Source organism: Melopsittacus undulatus, chromosome 19, assembly GCF_012275295.1.
Source record: "Melopsittacus undulatus isolate bMelUnd1 chromosome 19, bMelUnd1.mat.Z, whole genome shotgun sequence".
NCBI lineage: Eukaryota > Metazoa > Chordata > Aves > Psittaciformes > Psittaculidae > Melopsittacus > Melopsittacus undulatus.
Genome location: NC_047545.1, coordinates 4,683,479 through 4,701,703, shown reverse-complemented (window position 1 = coordinate 4,701,703; position 18,225 = coordinate 4,683,479). Strand labels below are relative to the sequence as shown.

Here is an 18,225-nt window from a genome sequence, read left to right as displayed (position 1 = left end):
CCCACCACTCAGCCCCCCCCAGCACACGCTCCCGTCTCACTCCCTCTCCATATACATTCGGCCAATAAAACCTGCTCTTTTGAAAGTAAAAACACCAAAAACAACCCAAAAAAGGGAATAAAACAAAAAAAAAGGAAGAGAATCTGAAAAGTGCTTTTTTTTTTCTTTTTTTAAAAAATAAAAGGGCTTAAAAATCTCTTTTTTGTTTCATTTCAGTTAAAAATGTGCATTTAGAAAACAGGTGACCAGCTGAAAGGTGCCTTTTCTCATCATCCTCCGCTAACCCCAAGGGGTCTTTACCCGCCTCTCGAGCCATAGAGCATCTCTATATATATATATATATTTACTATTTGGGAAGGGGGGGGCTGGGGGAGCGGGGGGTGCAGCTCCTCACCCCCCTCCCTGCCCAAAGGCCTCCTGCCCCCTCAAGGGAGACCTCAAATAACCTTTTCCAAGAGGAATTGCCCATTTTTAGGCGCTTTCGGGGCCTTTTGCGCTGCCGGTACCCAAAACCCACTGCAGATTATGGGGGGGGGGGGTGGGAAGGAACCAGTGGGATCCATCCGGTGCCAGATCTGGATCCATCCGGTGCCAGATCCGGATCCATCCTGGCTCCTTCCCAGGAGCACAGGGACCCCCTGGGATGGGGATGGGTGCACCCTCGGTGGTGGCACTGGCATGGGGATGGTGGCATCACCTTGGGTATCCCCATCATTGGGTGTCCCCAATGCCAGGTGCCCCCACACCAACAACGGTGTCCCCAACCCCATGTCCCACCCTGCAAACTCCCAGAATTGGGCTAATTTCAGGCAATTTTCGGCAATGTTCTCCCAGCTTCCCATGGGGCTGCCGGGACAGACCCTGAGCCCCATCCCTGGATGCTGCCTGGGATGCAGCAGCCACCGCTGCCTGCGGCTCTGGCTTCCCATAGAGCAGAGTGGGGCAGCCCTGCTCCAGCCCCTGACCGAGCCCTTCCTCTCCTACCACCTCTTTTTTTGCTATTTTTGCTTTTTTTTCTTAAATAGATCTCTGAAATAAGTACTTTTTTGTTATTTTTTTTCTCCTCTCTTTTTAACGTGTGTTTGGACACAAAATAAAGCTTTGGATTTACATGGAAGCTCTTTTCCATGCGACAGAGCCACTTTCCATCCCCGCCCCGTGCTGCCTAGCGTCTGCCTTTCCAAGGTCCTTGGCTACCGAGGGATCCGCTTACTTACGATGGGAAGATTGGAAACGTAAAATCTATTCTTATTTTTTTGTTTTCTTTTTTCCCCTCTTTTTTTTTCCTTTTTTTTTCTTTTTTTCTTAAAAAAAAGGGAGAGAAACATCTCTAAAGAGAAAAAAACAGGAGGAAAAGTCGCTAACTAAAAGGGTTTGTTTTCTTCTCGTGATGCTTTATCCGCTATGTTTTTGGTTTAGGAGAGTCCTTGCGTGTTACCCTCAGCCGACCCTCCTGCTACATTCAATCCCGACGCTTCATTATGGGACTGCTCCTCAAAGTGCTGCTGCTCGGGGCCGTTCCTCTGCTGGGTGTCCTCTGATTCCTGACTCTCCCCACCCGTTGGGAAGCTCCCATCTTCGGCGCTCCCCGGTGGGGTGCTGGGAACACCGGCGGCATCCCTCACCCGCGGCTTACGGCCCCGCCGGGACGGGATCCCGTTGCATCCATCCTTTTTAAGGTGCCTGTGCAAGTGGTCGGAGCGGACGAATGTCTTGAAGCAGCTGTCGCACTGGTAGGGCCGCAGGCCGGTGTGGACGCGCATGTGGTTCTTCAAGTCGTAGTTGTGGGCGAAGGCAGCACCGCATTGCTGGCACAGGTAGGGCTTCTCCCCCGTGTGCTTCCGCATGTGCACCTTCAGCTTGTCCTGCCTGCGGGGGGGGATAGAAAGGACAGGGAAGGGAGGGCAGTGGTGGGGGGGCTGCGTTCATCCCTAATGATGGGATGGGGCTGAGCATCATCTGGGGCAGGGTCAGGGGGAATTGGGTTGGAAAAGGGCTTTAAGCTCATCCAGTCCAACTTCCCAGCAGTGCCAAGGACACCCCTAACCCATGGCACTGAGGGTGCAGCCTGTTCCAATGCATGAGCACCCTCTGGGGCAGGAATTGGTCCTCAGCTCCATCTAAACCTGCCCTGGTGCAGCTTGAGGCTGGTTCCTCTTGTCCCATCCCTTGTTCCTTGGGAGCAGAGCCCAGCCCCTCCTGGCTCCATCCTCCTGCAGGCACTTGGAGGGAGCCATCAGGTCCCACTGAGCCTTCTCTTCTCCATCTGAACCCCCCAGCTCCCTCAGCCCTTCCCCATCCCTTGTGCTCCAGGCCCTGCACCAGCTCCATTGCCCTGCTCTGGCCCCATCAATGTCCCAGCACAGGCAGGGCTGCAGTGGGGCTGGCTCCGCTCAGCCAGGGGAGGGCACTTGCAGCAGCCGGGCTGGAGGCCAAGGCAGCCACGTGAGCCACGGGACCCGCTGCTTCCCGCAGGAGAATCCCATCAGGGCCGGGTTCCGCATGGGAACCGCTGCCAAAGGGGCTGGGGAGCAACGCAGTGCACACCAAACGGCTGTAATTCCCTATGGGATCCTATAAATCGTTATCACGTTCTGACATCAGCAAGCATCAGAGCGCCATGGGTGCTCCTCCCCCTGCCAGCACCGAGGAACCAGGAAGCAGAAGTCAGTGTGAACTGATGGGCTCCGGTCCTCACCCAGCAATAGGGTGGCAGGGAGCACCCCAAACCAACGCAGCCTTCACCCCAAGTGCTCCTGCAGGAGCCAGGAGTGCTCCTCCCAGCAGGTCCCAATGCCACAGTGGGAAGTGTCCTTGTCCATGGCAGGGGTTGGGACTGGATGAGCTCTGAGGTCCCTTCCACCCCAAACCATCCCATGTTTCTATGATACACAGAGGTTTTAATGGCACAAGGAAGAGATTTGTTTTCAGGCTGTCACCTGATGGGATGAGGATGGAGAGCACAGAGGAGGAAGGCAAAGGGGTGGAATAAGGCTGGTGGGGGGCCTGGGTGAGGTTTGCTCCCATTTTGACATTAGAGGCTCTAAGATAAGGCCTGAGCTGGCCCCACTCTGCTGTGCCCCATGGCAAGGCTGCCCTGGGGGGGTGGACACAGGGCAGGGGGAGCAGGAAACCAACTGCAGCCTCATGGAGGATGCTCCACAAGTGTGTGTGATACATGTCCCTGTATCCCTATCCAGGCTCCTCCATATCTAAATGCCAGCTGCTGGAAAATGGCACAGCCCTGCTATAGGATGCTATAAGACTGCACTTCCACCCTGTTCTACACAGGGAGGCCGAGGGAAGCAGGTCCCCATCCCGTACCCACAACAGTTTGGGTTGGAAGAGGCTTTCAGAGCTCATCCAGTTCCACCCCACAATGAGCAGAGACCTCTTCAACCGGATCAGGCTGCCCAGACCCACATCCCCTTGGCCATGGGGCTGGCACTGCCCCACCAGTGCCCTGTCCGGCAGCCCCAGGCTCCCCCCATCCCTCCCAGCTCCTCCATGGGCAGCAGGACCCCATGGGGCTCAGGTGCAGCCGAGGGCTCGGCGCTGGGCAGGGAGGTGCCGCGTGGCAGGGCCGGGTGCTGGCATCCTGCCCCTGCCATTATCTGCATTCCTCAGCTCTCCAGTGTGGGGCTGGGTGCGGCCGTGGCCATGGTGTGCACCGGAGAGGGGCTGGCAGTGCCGTGGGGCAGGATGCGGCCTCCTGCCTGTGGCTCAGCCCCATCGGCTTCATGCTGCACCCATGGATCCCAGTGCTGGTGCCGGCAGCAGTTGGCACTGCCAAGGACAAGCAGCCACAGAGCCCTCGGATGGGACCCCAGCCCCGGCTCAGCCGCAGTGAGGAGGCGGCACTGGGACATGGACTGGAGTGAACCGCAGGGGTTGGAACAATATCCCCTTTCTTTGGCATTGCCATTGCTGTGGTGGATGGAGGGGAGGAGCGGAGGGATCAGAACCAGGGCTGAGGAGAACACCCCCAGGGAGCTGCACCAGTGGGGTCTGTGCTGCTCCGGCCACCATTGCTCCCAGCATCACCACTGGCCGAGACTGGACACAAGCAGTGCGGGGTCCAACCTCCTCCAAACCCAACCTCTTCAGTCACCCCATGGAGCCATCCCTCAGCAGCTCCCCAGCCCTGGGCACCTCGGCCACGCTGGCAACACCAAGGGCTGCAGTTCGGTGTCACCAAGCCCAGGTCTGGATGGGTTTCCAGCAGAGCTCAGCCATGCAGGAGCTGTGGCACCATCACTCCAGCCCCTTGAGACACCTCAAGAGCCAAGCATCCAAATTCACTTCCCTGTTCCAATGGGAATGAGCTGAGCAGGCAAAGTGAAACTGCCCCAGCTCAGCGCAGTGAGAGCATCCATAGGGAGCCAAGAGCCGGTGGTGCCTGGACCAGGTCCTGTCCCCCCCCCACGGCCGCCCGCTCCTTACCTGGTGAACCGGACCTTGCAGATGTTGCACTCATAGGGCTTCTCTCCGGTGTGGGTGCGGATGTGGCGCGGCAGCTTCCCCGCTCCTTGGATCACCTTCTCGCAGATGGGGCACTTCTGGAATGCTTTGGCCCTGATCTTCTTCTCCACCTTCTGGGACCAGGAGGGGTAAACGTCCCCCTCGCTCGAACTGCCGAAGTACTTCAAGTAATAATCCATGACCCCATCGTCATCCTTGCGGTCGTCCTCGCCCAGCTGCTGCCTCCCCACGGAATTCATCATCTGCTGCAGCAGGGCACTCGCAGCCATCCCATCCACCTCCCTGCCGTCATCCTCCGTCTCCGCTCCAGCAGGAACGAAGCTGGGGGAGTCACTGGTTTCCTGCTGGTCCAGAGGGGCCCCCGGGGTACCCTCCTCTTCTCCCGGTGTGGCCAGGCCGCGGCTGCTGTAATGTCCATTCTGAGAAGGGGAGAACATGGAGCCTGGAGCCGCCTCCTCCTCCTCCCTGTCCAGCCACATGGCTGGGTTGCTGTCAGGATCACAGTCATTCGCCTTTGGTCTTTCATTGAGAGGGGCTTGCGAGTACAAGTCCATACCATTGCAGTCCGGCTCCTCCTCCTCCTCTTGGCCTCGGAAGTTCAGTCTCTGAAGGTCTCTCAACTCTGGGTTGGTCCACGGGAAGCTGCCTTGATGGCCATTGACGGGGTTGCTCTGGAAGAACTCCAGGTACTCTTTTGCTCTGAGATGGTTCCTCTGATCAATTTGATCTACTGTATCCATCTGGTCATTCTTGGCCAGAATCTTCCTGTCCAGGAGATCGGTGCAAACATCCCTGACCGCCGGGATCTCCAGCAGTGTGGCGGCGTTGAGGATGTCATTGACGTTGGAAGTGCTGACGGTCAGGGTCGCGGTGTAGGCGAACTCCAGCAGCGCCGACAGCGCGTCCGCGCTCACAAAGTCTATCTCATACACGTTTTGCTGGTCCACCACTAACCCTGAGGTGAAGAGCTTCTTGAAGTACTGGCTGCAGGCGGCCAGGACGGAGCGGTGCGTGGGGAACTCCTGGCCCTCCACCAGGATGACCACGTCGCACAGCAGCCCGTTGTTCCTCTGCTCATTCAGGCTGCTGAGGATGTCGCTGCTGTGATCGGGGAACGGGATCCCTATGGGGCCGTCCACGCCACCCGCCATCTTCGATGCAAAAGGCTGCGAGAGGAGAAGGAAGCTCAGTGAGTGGCAGGAGGCATCACATCACACACAGGCACAGTCCCCAAGGCAGAGCAGGGACCTGTCTGCTCTGCCGCAAGCACCAGCCACCAGCTCCTGTCCACATCCTCATCTAAGACTTGCCTCCATCAGCAGGTGAGGATGGATCCATGCTCACCTCCGCTCTGGGAAGGAGGAGAAGTGCAGAAGAGCTGAATCAGCCTGGATCTGGGTCAGAGCAAGCGAGCCTTGGCAAGGGCCAGGGTCAACCCAGCCAGGCTGCATCTGGACCCAGCTGGCAGGCATGGCCAGTGGACCACAGTGGCTGGAGCCTCACCAGTCAAGTTGAGGAGTATTTCCCAATCCCATCACTTCTACTGGGAAGGTTCCCTGCTCATTCAGCCCAGCTGAACTCATGACAGTCACAGAACCACATCACGGAATGACTTGGATGAAAGTATTTCCATCACCTTTCCATCACCACCCCAAGCACTGGCACCAAGAGAAGACACAAGTCACCTGGTTCACAAAGCACCTTGGCATCAACGTCCCCGCTTTACAGATGGGGAAACTGAGGCACGGAGGGAAGCAGCTGCCCCATGGTGGGGGACGGATGAGTCAGGAGCACATCCAGAACCCAAGGAAGCGACTCCCAGCGCCACATTACAGAGCTGGCAACCAGGTTGCAGAACAAGAGTGGCCACCCCCATCCCGAGCACACTTCCCAGGAGTTCTTTGCGCTTCCTCATTCTGCTTCGTTAATCCAAGAGGAGTTAAAAACCGAGTGGAAAAGGGATTTCTGCACCTTGTTTTATGCAGAGAGAACAGGGGCGAGGGCAGCTCTGAGCCTGTGGGACACGGCTCTGAGGGAAAGCCCTAACATTAAACACCAGGGATGTACAAACCAGCGAACCAGGGGTTCAGGGTGGGATGAGCCCGAGGAGCTGGGCTGGATGCACAAGTCCTCCCACAAAGCCCAAGTGTGGAAGCAAAGCAGCTTCCCAGGATGCCCATAGCAAGGACACTGATTCCAGAGCTGGTTCCCAGGCTCCTGCGGCAGCAGGGACTGGATTCGGAGCTGGCAGCTCACAGGGATTTAGGATAGGGAGGAAAAGGCTGTTTGTGGCTGAGCACAGCCTGGGGACCAGCTTGAGGGGTGACCTTGGGCAAGGTCACTGCATCTCTGCATCCATAGCGGGTCCAAGGGACCCCTCCTGGCCTCTTAAGTGGCTGGGATACCATGGGGGGAGCCTCCACAGCCCAGGGCTCCCTGAACCCCCCGCTCTGAGCCACCCAACACCGCTCCCTAAATCAATGGGTCTGACACCTCTGCCCACCCCCCAAACCCTTCCTGGCCCTGGAAACAACACCAGAGCCCCCTCCTCCTGCCTCCCCCCATGGACAAAGCACTGGGGCAGCCGAGCTCCATCCCCCAGCCAGGCCGTGCAGTAGGGGCACCCCCAGCCCAGCCATGGGGCTGGCAGCAGCCGGACAGTGTGGGAACAGCAGTAGGGTCATGGGACTGCCGGGGTTTGCAGCTCATTCTCCAAGCACAACACGGCCTTTGTGTCCCTCGTGCCCAGGACAGGCTGCCCGGAGCCCCCCAGGAATGGATCCAGCACCTGGAATGCTTGAGGCCCTTCAACCCACATCACTTGTCAAGGGGATGAATGGATGCAGGGCTAGCAAGAGACAGAGCCTTCCACCTTCACAGGTGCACAGAGCAGGCACAGGATGCAGCAGGGCAATGACACGATGGGCAAATCCTTTGGGAATGGTCCCAATGGCTGGGTGACAGTGAGAAACACCACTGGCACAAGAGCCAGCCAGCTCCTTGGCAAGGGTAAGGTCTGAGGGGCAGCTTCACTACTGGGCTGTATTTCCCACCCAGCAGCTCTTTTGTCTCTGTACAGCCTCTGATCACCCAGCAGCATCACACCCTCACTGTCCCAGACCCAGTGTCTCAGCAGGGTCACAAAGTGCCACATTTCACCCCAAAGTGTCTGTGTTTGAGGCGTCTGGAGCTCCCCCTCCCATAGCACCCATAGCAGCAGAGGGAGCACAGTCCACTTCAAATACAGCCCAGTTGAAAGAGGAAGCTTACAGCAATCCCAGAGCTCTCAAATGTATTTATCAACCTGATTTACAAGCCTGGCCTAACTGCCCAGCGAATCTGCCTTTCCAAGACACCAACTCAAGCCAGCTTTGGCTGTTCCTGGCTCCAAAGCCCAGCCCAACACAAATCCAGCCTGATTCCAGGCAGGAAAAGCTGTCATTGTGTGGTGCAAGCAGTGGTGCAGAACCCCGAGATGCTGCTCAAGGCAATCCCGGCTGTCCCGCATCCAACCTGTTCCGCACTGAGGCCCGCTCCTGTTTGATGCTGCTCCTCAGCACTAAAAGGTTCTTTCCTTAAGCTCAAGTTATCCACTTGCTCCTTCCAACCCCAGCAGAGCAGAACAGAGTTAACCAAACCCCTTGCACCCAGCGGGATGTCACCCACTGCTCTCCTCCAGGAGCTCTGGAGTGTGACATTTACATCCAAATGAGACGACCACATTAAGATGGGATCACAACCAAAAGCGCTGACAAAATGCTGCTTAATGACCGGTTTTCCATGTAACCTTAGTGGTTTGGTTGGGGTTTTTCCCTTCTCCCTTTGCACTGGGCAGACCAGGGAACCTGAGCAGCTCGGGACTGCGCAGGTATCGGGTGAAGAGCTGAGTCACATCTGCTGAGCCAGGAACAGGGAATGTCTTCAATGTGCTTTTCACCTGGAAGAGATCCCGAAGCCCTTTCCAAAGGGCAGTGCTCTCCTCTCCTCGCAGGTGCCACCCGGTCCAGGAGACAGAGGAGAGGCAATAACAGGCACCTGCTTGGGGCAGGAAGGGAAAAGCATCCTCACCCTTCCCACTGAGCATCAGGCACAATGGCTCTAGGGCACCTCTATAATCCCCAGCACGAGGCTTCCTGGGAGGAACTGCCTTTTGGGCTACAGCACATGGTTATTTGTACACTACACAGTGCAGGACAGAGGTTATTTGGCCTCTTGCGGCTCAAAGGTACCCAAGGAATGGGGATCACAAGCTGCTGAGCCCTGTTTCTTGGAGGAAACGTGCATAGGAGAGCAAGCATAGGGTCTGCAGAAACCCTGCTATGTGCTGGAAAAGGATGATTAAAATGATGTTGCTATATATACATATATGTATAAAAAGAAAGGCAGTGGTTTCTGCCCAAGGCCCAAACATTATCCCAGCCCTCACTCACCACCGAGCGCAGAAATGGGCATTTTTTCCCTATGAATAGCTCACCCCAATTACAGGTCACACAACACAAGCCCTTGTGCCTCTTCACGTTGTATTTCGGGAGCCATCATCCCAGGTCCCCTCTTCCCTTCTCCCAGCTGCACGTCCCCATCGGTGAGCCCGGATCCCTCGAGACAGAAGGCAGCTCTCAGGCCATTGGGAGCATTGAGCCATCGTCTCTGCTGACACCAGCTCAAGGACAAGCCCCAGCAGGTCTCCCTCTGCCCAGGATCCACCCTAAACTATGCAGAGGCCTGGGGAAACACACCTAGCACGCAGCAGCACAAAGCCAACGAGGTGGAAAGGTGGTGGGAGGCAGGAGGAAATGAAGGAGGGTGTTTGCCTGCTTGGGAGAAGTCACTGCTTCAACCACTCTGTGGTGCTATTAAAACTCAACTGCTCTCTAAAGGAATGTGCTGTTGGCAGCTTGGGGCTAACCCAGCTGAGTTACGTGGACCTGCAGAAGATGCGTGGTCCTCAGAGGAAGAGCCTGTGCACCAACAGAAGCCCATTGCACCGGGTGGCAAAATCAAGATCAAATAAAAGTGATTTGGTTTGGGTTTTTATTGAATCTAAAATGCTGACAGTGCAATGCGAAGATCCCTTTTGTGTCTAGCAGGTAACTGAGCCATTGACAGCTAAGAGGGAACTGCAGCTTCCTTATGTCTTGACTGGACATTGCACACGGGGTGAAACACCAGAGGACACGCATGACATGACCAAGATCATGCAGATATTGAAGTGAAGAGATCAGAGCAGAACAAGCATCCTGCAAATATCTGTGGGCTCCTGGGGGACAATATGACTCTGTTTTCCAGCCACTGCAGCTCCCACAGCTCCTCGGCTGAAGGCCCTGACTCTGGGAAGCACCATGTTCCCTTTATCCTGTTACCACAGCTCTAACCGCCAGATTCACAACGTGAAGAATGGTCCAAGGAACAAGACTGGCCACATCACGAGGACTCAGTCAGCTCCTGAGCACACAACCAGCCCAAGCCACCACTTCACTGGCTCCTCAAGGCATTTACTTGTGCTGCTCCTGAAGTCCAGAGCTCTCCGAGCATCCTGCTTCCCAATGTCTCCAACTGAACGTGAGGAGGAGAAGCAAGCAGGATGCTGGGACGCTCTGAAGGCAGCTCAGGCTCCTCAGGCCCAGCAGCCACCCTTGGTTTCAGTCCAACCTGATGAACTCGCACCACTATCAGGTAAGCAAACCAGCTGGGGCTTCCCTTGCCCCTGCCAGCTCAGACCTGCCAGGGAGGTTTGCCTCTCCCTGCTGCCTAGAAGTAAATGCCTGGGCAGCGTAGGAAGCTCCAGCACAGTGAACCCGCGCTCTAGGACTGCTTCATCCCAACATAACAGCAAATCCACCCCAAAACCCTGCAGTGTCATCAACCTGCAACCACTGCATCCTTCACCTTAGGAGAGCCAAAGCACTTCACGAGCCATAGATGGACCAGGAAGAAACACCTAATACACCACGACAGAAACAACAATCTCCAGGGCAGAACACACAAGGATTCAGCAGCACAGGAAAGGAGAATCCCACATCCTGCAACTGCTGCCAAGGGAACTCTGGGAGGAAGAATATGTGGTAATTGCTCCCATAGCAATCTGGATGGAGCGCTGGAGCTGAACGCCCCTCAATGAGCATCCTGGGAGCTCTGATGACCGCAGCAGTAAAGCACCTTGATTTTCCTTCGTATTTAAAGCAGAGGAATAACACTAATCCCCTCCCACAGCAGAGGCAGGATTGGTGCCAAGAGCTGCCTTTGCCTTGGTGCTCTCCTCTCCTGGCGCTGGCCAAGAGGGGCAGATCTGCAGAGCCGGTGGAGCAAGGACAGCCCTTCCCCAGCTGCCAGCCAGCCATTTCCTTGCTCAGAACGGCTGCATCCTGTGCTCATTCACAGGAGGTCTGATGGATTTGGCAGAGGATCTAAATTGGGCTGGAAGAGCTACATTGAGGAATTGGGATGGAGAAGTCCCAGGTCTACGTTACACAGACACCAAACCGGGCTACCAAAGACAATCACCAAGGCTCTCATCAGGGTGACACATCTCCTGGACAGACAGGTTCTAGGGTAATTCAGCATCTCCCTGCTCCCTCAGGCAGACCATGGTATCCCTAAGAGCCCAATTTAAATGTTACACCTCAACCCATTTATAATCATGTCAGTATTCAAATGTGGCCCTCTCCCAGCCCTCACCACTGTGTCAGCAGAGAACTTCACCAAGTCACCTCAGTGGTGGAGCAGTGACCGCTGGTGCCAAGCCACAACCTGGAACCAGACTGGAACTGGGATTCCCAAAGCAAGCAGTGGAAGAGACAGCGCTGCCACACCAGAGCAGGGAGATAACCACTGCCAAGGTGGAGCTGGTCCCTGTGGTGCTGCTTCAGGAGATGCTACAGGTCTGGGACTCCTCAGTGCACCAGAGGAAACCATGAGGGATGCAGCTACAGAACACACCAGGAGGAAAGGGTTTATTTGCTCTTCATGTTCTCAAACTGCTTGTGTGCAAGTGCTTTACAGAGGATGGCCCACAAGAGAGGACAATGCCAGATGTGGCTCTTTCCTAGCAGCATGGACAGTGAAAGGATAAGTGCTGCTGAGGGAAATGCTCCCAACTACCACCTCCAACACCAAACCCACCAAACAAGTGCCCCTTCGGCAACCCCAGCCCCGTTTCTCTCCCTGCTTCCCCATTAAGCCGATCCCGGCTCCAACCTCTAAGCCCAACCGCAACACTGAGAGCATTACTGCTGCTAACTAAGAGAGTTAAACCAGAATCAGCAAAGGCAGAGTCACCTTCACAGTGCACAGGGCTCCCTGAATGTACTGAATACCTGGAGAGAAGCACCTCTCAGGATGAGGGCTATGGAACCATGGAATGGGTTGGGTTGGAAGGGACCTGCAAAGCTGATCCAGTCCAACCCCCTGCAATGGGCAGGGACATCTTCAACATCACAGCGTGGCTCTGTCTCTGTAGATGCTGGGAGCTCACTTCCACAATGAAGAAATCAGACAAGGGACAACCAAGCATCACACTCTGCACATCCCCACTGCTGGGCAGGGATTTCCTTCCAGGGCACCGCACAGCGCATGGGGAAGTTGGGTTTCGGCTGCAGCATCAACTCCTGGCAACCCTCAGAAGCAGCCTTAGCCCCTGAGGGAGCAGGGTCTGCTCCTGCTGCCACATCCACAGCCACAGAGCCTCCCCAGGCTGCCACCCCCCAAAGCCACCCCCTTCCCATGGCTGACGGCAGCCACCAGGCCGTCCCGAGCCCTCGGTGATGTTGCAAGGTGAGCTTGAACTGGTTCCTCCACCCAGACCTCCGTGCCAATTTGCTCCTTTGTCATCAGAGACCGTAGTTAATCCAGCAGGAATGCGCCTTGCTTCGAGCCTGTGCACTCACGGCCCCGAGGACCACGTGTGTTTCCCTTGCAGGGGGTTACTTTGGTGCTAGAAGCCTCCCCAGCACCATGGATCTGCCTCGGTGTTCCTCGACACGATGGTCCCAGCTCCATCGGATGAGGTCTGTGTGCTGGGATGGTCACCAGCAGCCACCAGGGAACAGGAATGTCTCCATGCCAACAAGAAACACGCCACCATCCACTGAGAAGGCCGAGAGCCACCCAGGGACCCCCAGCCCCTGCCCAAACCCAATTCACCCAGCAAGGCTCCAGTTCACTCCAGTTGCTCCTCTCCTCATTGAGCCTCTGCAGCCTCCACAGGCAGCCCTCAGCCTGCTGAGAGCATCCCAGCCTGCTTCCCAGGGCCGGGAAGGCCACCCCTGTGTTAATGGAAGCTGCTTGTTTTGCTGCTGGAACAAAGTCTTCCAAAGCCAAGCCCAAGCGTTCCCACATGCCTCATGCCGCAGCCCTCCGATGGGCTTGCTCCCACATAGCTCCCTGCAAAGCCACAGTGAGGGCTCAGATCCTGCACAGCACCAAGCCCTTTGCTGCTCAGCCCCAGGTTCTCCTGAATGCTGCAGGAAGCCCCCAAAGTTGGATGCAGAGGGAAGAAGAGAACACAAGATATGAAACTGTGCCTTGTCCTTGCCTACGAGCGCAGTGCAGATGGAAAGGGAAGGTTTCTTTTCCAACCCAAAAGCCCCATAATGCTGAAGGCCCCAAGATCCGTGCAGGAATAAGCTGCCAGTGTTGCAGAAAGGCAGAATCGGGCCCCTTTGCCAAACTGGAGGCTTGGCCTGAAGAAGCAACTCTGCCACCAGCATCACCCCAAAGCACGAGGGTTGTGGGGCCACCAGCACATCCCAGCCAGCGAGGCCGGATGAAAACAAGAGCTCCTGCAGGTATTTATACACCCTTGGAGGCCAGGCACAGCCAGAGAGGCCAAATCCTGCACTCACCGTTGCAGCCAAAACCCTTCCAAGTCACCACCAGCCCTTTCCCTGATGAGGCAGTAACTGCCCCTTCACTGCACGATCCCCTCCCCTGTTACAGCTCCTAAGCACAGGGGCCATGAGAACCTCTCAAATCCCAACTACCCCCATTCCAACAGCCCCAGCACCCATCCAGCTCCCTGCACACCCTGCTTTCCACCCCAAACCCACACATCCCTCTCCTACTTCACTGCCATGTCACAGGTTCCCCTTTGCAGCCTCCACGTCATCCTCCCCTCTGACAGCCCTGATGCTTCCTGCTTCGCTCCCCTTGCCCTCTGCTTTGGAGGTCCAGCACCAACCCAAATGACACCTCAAAAACCTCTTTTCTACACCAGGAAGGGTGAGAAAAAAAGGCAGAGTAAATAAAGAGCAAGACTGGAGTTTCCTGATGAAGCAGAGCGCACCGGGCAGGGCAGTCCCTTAGGTAATTCCTAGTTTGTGGATAAACAGCCATTCCTGGCTCCACACGATGTGCTAAAGTGAATCCCAGTAGCAAACATGCCACACGCTTCATTCCCACCAACGCTGTCCTGCCATGGAGCTGTTTTCCTCCCCTCCTCAGCACACAACCGGGAACGCTGAACCGGTACCGCTTGTACTCTGCCTGTTGGGGCAAGAGGCTCCGGGTAACTGGAGAGCAGCAACCTGTAGCTACAAGCCTACCCTTGATGCTTGCCCAGCTCTGTGCTGGGCAGGCAGTCAAGCAAACAGGAAAGAAGAAGAGCTATCTACTGACTGGTTTCCAGTTTGCTGGTGGGAATTAAGGAGGTGCACGAACCAGGAAGGAAATAGGGCACATCACTGGAGTTTAACAACAGGCAACAAGGAGTTAAAACGCAGCACTGGGATGCTGGGAGCATCCTCTGCTGGGATGCTAAGCGGGGCAGCAGTGCTTTGGTTTCGGATGGGCATCACAGAGCTGCAGGGGTGGGAAGGGGATGGAAAATGGTCCGGAAGGTGCAAAGAAAGCACCCATAAGCGCCCGTGCTGTGTGCTTCTGCACCCCGGGAGGGGACACAGCTCCATGCATGGCTTCGAAGAGCTCAATGGAAAGTATTTGAGACAGCAGAGGCTGTCTCCAGGGAGATCCTGCTCCTGGACCCGTTGGAAGGGGTCGGTGAAGCAGCGGCGGCAGAGAGCCAGTGTTTGCCAAGGGATCTGCAGCTCCTCTCACCCCGTGGCCTTGGCTCCCACCTGCACAACAGGGCAGCTCACAGCAGGTTCCAGTTTCTCACACCTCGGAGGGGACTCTGCTCCTGAGAGCTCCCATCCACCTGCAGCCCAGGGCTGCTGCCCGCAGGCTCTCAGGGAAGGAGCCCCAGCAGCATCCAAGGCATGAACCCACTTGGGTTCCACGTGCTCCACGGAAGCCGTGTCCAGGCTGTGCTACAGGAGCCGGCAGTGACACGGGGCAGGCAGGGAAACTGAAACTATGCACGGAGGGAAGACGATCCTGGCGCTGGGCGAGAAACAATTGTCCCTGGATACTCGCAGAGGATCCCGGTGCTCGTCTGACCTCATTTACTCCCACTGACGTCCTGCCAGAGCTCCTCTGGGACCAGCGGGATGCTCCAGGCACAGGTATGGGGACAGAGGGATGGGGAAGCGGCAGCACGGAGCACAGTCACACAGCAGCTTGGATCAAAGGGTCATGGGACTGGGTACAAACGTTTCCCTTCATCCCTGCCTTTCCCCCTTTCCCTGAGTTTTTCCCCATCAAAAGGCTTTTAATTACAGACTGAAACCAGACTCTTCAAATTTGAGGTTAAGGCTGGTTGAGAGCATAGTTAAGAGCAACAGTTTATTGCTTTGACTATAAGATAACAACCAGAATTCTAATTGTTTGCCACAGAAGTCCTCTCTTTCCATAAACGCAGCAACCCGAGAGTGGGAAAAAACCCTCAAGTGTCTGATTTAATCAAGATTAAACCCAGGTCTCAGAGTTTAGGCTCCATCTCAAGTGCAGACATTTCCCAGCCCCAAGTTTTAGGTTTGAGAAGCTGACTTTTTAGGCTGGGGACCTGATTCGAAAGAGTTAAACCCAAGCACTTGGGCACCAGTGAATGCCTGGGGTAAGACAGGCAGCACACACAGCCCATCACAGAGCCTTGGGATCAGCATAAATTTCTTCCCTGACTTGTGTCCCAAGCTGACATCCAGGTTCTCACGCTGGGAACACAATTTTACCTTTCAATCCTGCTTTCAAAGCCCCAAAACACAAAAGCAAACCCATTGCCTTCACCGTGCCAAGGGAACTGTACCCAGCACCTCTCTTCACCTCGTGAAGCCCACAACCTGGCTAAAGCCATGCACCAAACCCACTGCCACAACACCAGGTGCATCTATGAGCAAACACCAAAGCAAGCGAGCAGAGAACCCAAGTGTTAACAAGAGCTGCAGGCAGCAGAAAGGGAAGGACTCCTCTCCTTCACCCCCAAGGTTCTGAAGAGCTCCTGCCTTGCAAAACCCTCCCCACGTTACTAACGCAATTAAGGCTTGGTGGAAAAATCCCACCATCTCTCGGTGTTTTGGTTGCGCCTCTTCACTCCCTTTCACCAGAACAAGCCTAAACAGGGGCCAGGATGAATATTAAACACGAACGGCTCCTCTCGAATAAACGGCTCCATTTCTCTCTGTTTCCCCTCTTTTTGCTTTTGAAGCTGTTTAAACACAACCCACCAGACCTAAACCAGCCCAGCTCACCCCCAGCAGAGGCCACAGGCTGCCACTTCCAACCAGGAGCAGCAGCAACGACGCAACATAAAACATTTCCTCAAGGAAAAGAAAGGAAAAGGGAACTTTAGAAAGCAATAGGATGACCTTTTCACTCCGCTTCGGTCCTCATTAGGTTGTAAATTCTTCTAGGCAGAGACCTTCTCTGCCCGTGTCTATAAAGCACTTATAAATGAGTTACGGTTTCGGTAGCAGACGTTTAACAGCACAGGGCTAATCCTGAACTCAGACCAGCAGCAAACTCTTCCCAAGAGTCCTTGAGCTGAAACTGTCGTTGCCCCACACACAAGAGCTGCTCCAGGAGCTGAGGCTGCGGGTGCCCACCGGGAGCTGTCGCTTCCAGCATGGGAACGCTGGGATTTAGAAGCACTGGTAAAGAGGAAGTCCCAGGTGCCGGGAGTCCCGTTTCGCGTTCAGGTCCAAGGGTTTTCCCTGCACACACCCCAAGCTGCAAGCAGCACAACTCCGCTTCCACACCACTGGCCCCATAGAATGGAAGGGACCTTCAAGGCTCACCCCGTCCAACCCCCGCAAGGAGCAAGGCCATGTTCAACCAGCCCGATCCCCATTCCCAACCTGTCACCTCCAGCCCCAGAGCCGCGGCCGAGCCGAGGCCTCCGGGTGGGTGATGCCTCTCCCCTCATGCCCCCTCCTCCAGCCGGGCCCCACTGCGCAGCTCCGGGGGCGGCTTCACCCCTCAGAGCCCTCCCAGGGCCGCAACCACCGAGGGGAAGGGGAGGGGGGGAGGGAGAATTATCGCTGCGAACCGCGCGGCCTCCGGCCCCCCCTCCGTGCTGGGGGTGGGTGCGGAGCCGCCGATAAGGAGCGGCCCAAACCACCGGGGCCGGGGGGGGGAGGGGGGGGGAACGACCTTGGGGTGCTCGGGGCCGGGGGGGGGGGGTGAGGAGCGGCGCACGCCGCGGGGGACCCCACCCTGCAGCCCGAGTGCCCCCCCCCTCCTCATGGGCCGGCCCGGGTGCCCCCCCCCCGCGGGCCCACAGGGAGCCTTGGCCGGGAGCCACGACCCCACCCGTTCCCCCGGGCGGGCCGGACCATGGAGGCCGGGAGGGGGGGGGGGTCGGAGCCAAGGCCCCCACCCCGCGGCCGTCTCCCCCCCCCCCCGCACGGGGTCAGGGCCTTGGTCCCGGCCGCGGAGCGGCGCAGGCCCCGCCGCGCTTGTCCTCGGCCACCGCGCGCAGCCGCCCGCCATTGGGCAGGGCCAACGGGTCCGGGGGGGGGGGGGGGGGGGGTGGAGGGCGCGCCCCAATTGGCCCCGCCCGCTGCCCATCAAACACCTCCCACTCGCCGCGCGCGCGGGGCACCATGGGAACTGTAGTCCGTACGCTCACACGCACCTGCGCGCCGCCGCGCACAACGGACTACAACTCCCAGCAGCCCCCGCGCCGCGCACCCTCCACCCCCCCTCGCCGGTGGGGCCCTTCCCTCTCCCCCCCCCCCCCCCCCCCCCCCCCCCCCCCCCCCCACGGCCCGGCCAAGTACAACGTATGCAGGCGGGGGGGGGGCAGCGCTCCCGGCCCCGCACGAACCCCCCCGGCCCGCACCCCCCGCACCCCCTCCCCACCCTCACAGCCCCGGAGAGGGGGGGGGGGGGAAAGGAGAGAGGTCGGGTTCCAACCCCCCCCCCCCTCCCCGGGCCTGACCCCCGCCGGTCCCCCCCGGTCCCCCCCGTACCGGGCCGTGCGGTCCGAGCGAGCGGAGCGGGCCGCGCCGTGCCGAGCCGAGCCGGGCCGGGCCGAGCCGTGCGGGCGGAGCAGGCTCTGGCCGCCCCGCGGGAGCTGCTCGCCGAGGCCCGTATGCGGCTCTCTTCCTGCTCCGGCCGGGGCCGCCCCGCTCTTAAAGGGGCCGCGCACCGCCCCCCCCCCCCCCCCCCCCTCGTCCGCGCCCGCCCCCCCCCGCCCCGGGCCGCAGCACTGCAGCCGGCGGGGGGCGCCCCCCGCAGCGCGCGGCGGCGGCGTTGGGGTGCGGGCCCCTTTAAGAGCCCCCCGGAGACCCCTCGAGCGGCCCCCACAGCGCTCCGGACCCCCATCCCCACTGTCACCCCATGGCACCCACTGCTTGGCACCCCATGGGGCAGCCCCAGGACCCCCAACCGGCCCCATGGAGCACCTTACAC

General features: G+C 57.8%; 1 protein-coding gene across 3 annotated transcripts; it reads right to left on the bottom strand.

Moving 5' to 3' along the window:
* ZBTB7A (zinc finger and BTB domain containing 7A) lies at window positions 1-17,891 on the bottom strand. Of its 3 annotated transcripts, none has more exons than XM_034070698.1 (3): window positions 17,784-17,891; window positions 4,444-5,648; window positions 1-1,869 (listed from the first exon to the last, which is right to left on the bottom strand). In XM_034070698.1, exons 2-3 carry the CDS (start codon window positions 5,631-5,633, stop codon window positions 1,416-1,418), a joined length of 1,644 nt encoding a protein of 547 aa, XP_033926589.1. In that variant the 5' UTR covers window positions 5,634-5,648; window positions 17,784-17,891; the 3' UTR covers window positions 1-1,415. The 3 variants fall into 3 exon arrangements, with proteins under 3 accessions (XP_033926589.1, XP_030910839.1, XP_030910838.1); XM_031054979.2 differs by lacking the exon at window positions 17,784-17,891 and adding an exon at window positions 16,179-16,746; XM_031054978.2 differs by lacking the exon at window positions 17,784-17,891 and adding an exon at window positions 8,957-9,160.
* Window positions 17,892-18,225: the final 334 nt, after the last annotated feature.

Coding starts and splice junctions, on each gene's coding strand:
- ZBTB7A (XM_034070698.1), bottom strand. CDS start 5,633: ATGGCGGGTGGCGTGGACGGCCCCATAGGGATCCCGTTCCCCGATCAC. Junction 1,870..4,443: donor TGCAAGGTCCGGTTCACCAG/GTAAGGAGCGGG, acceptor CCCCCCCCGCAG/GCAGGACAAGCTGAAGGTGC.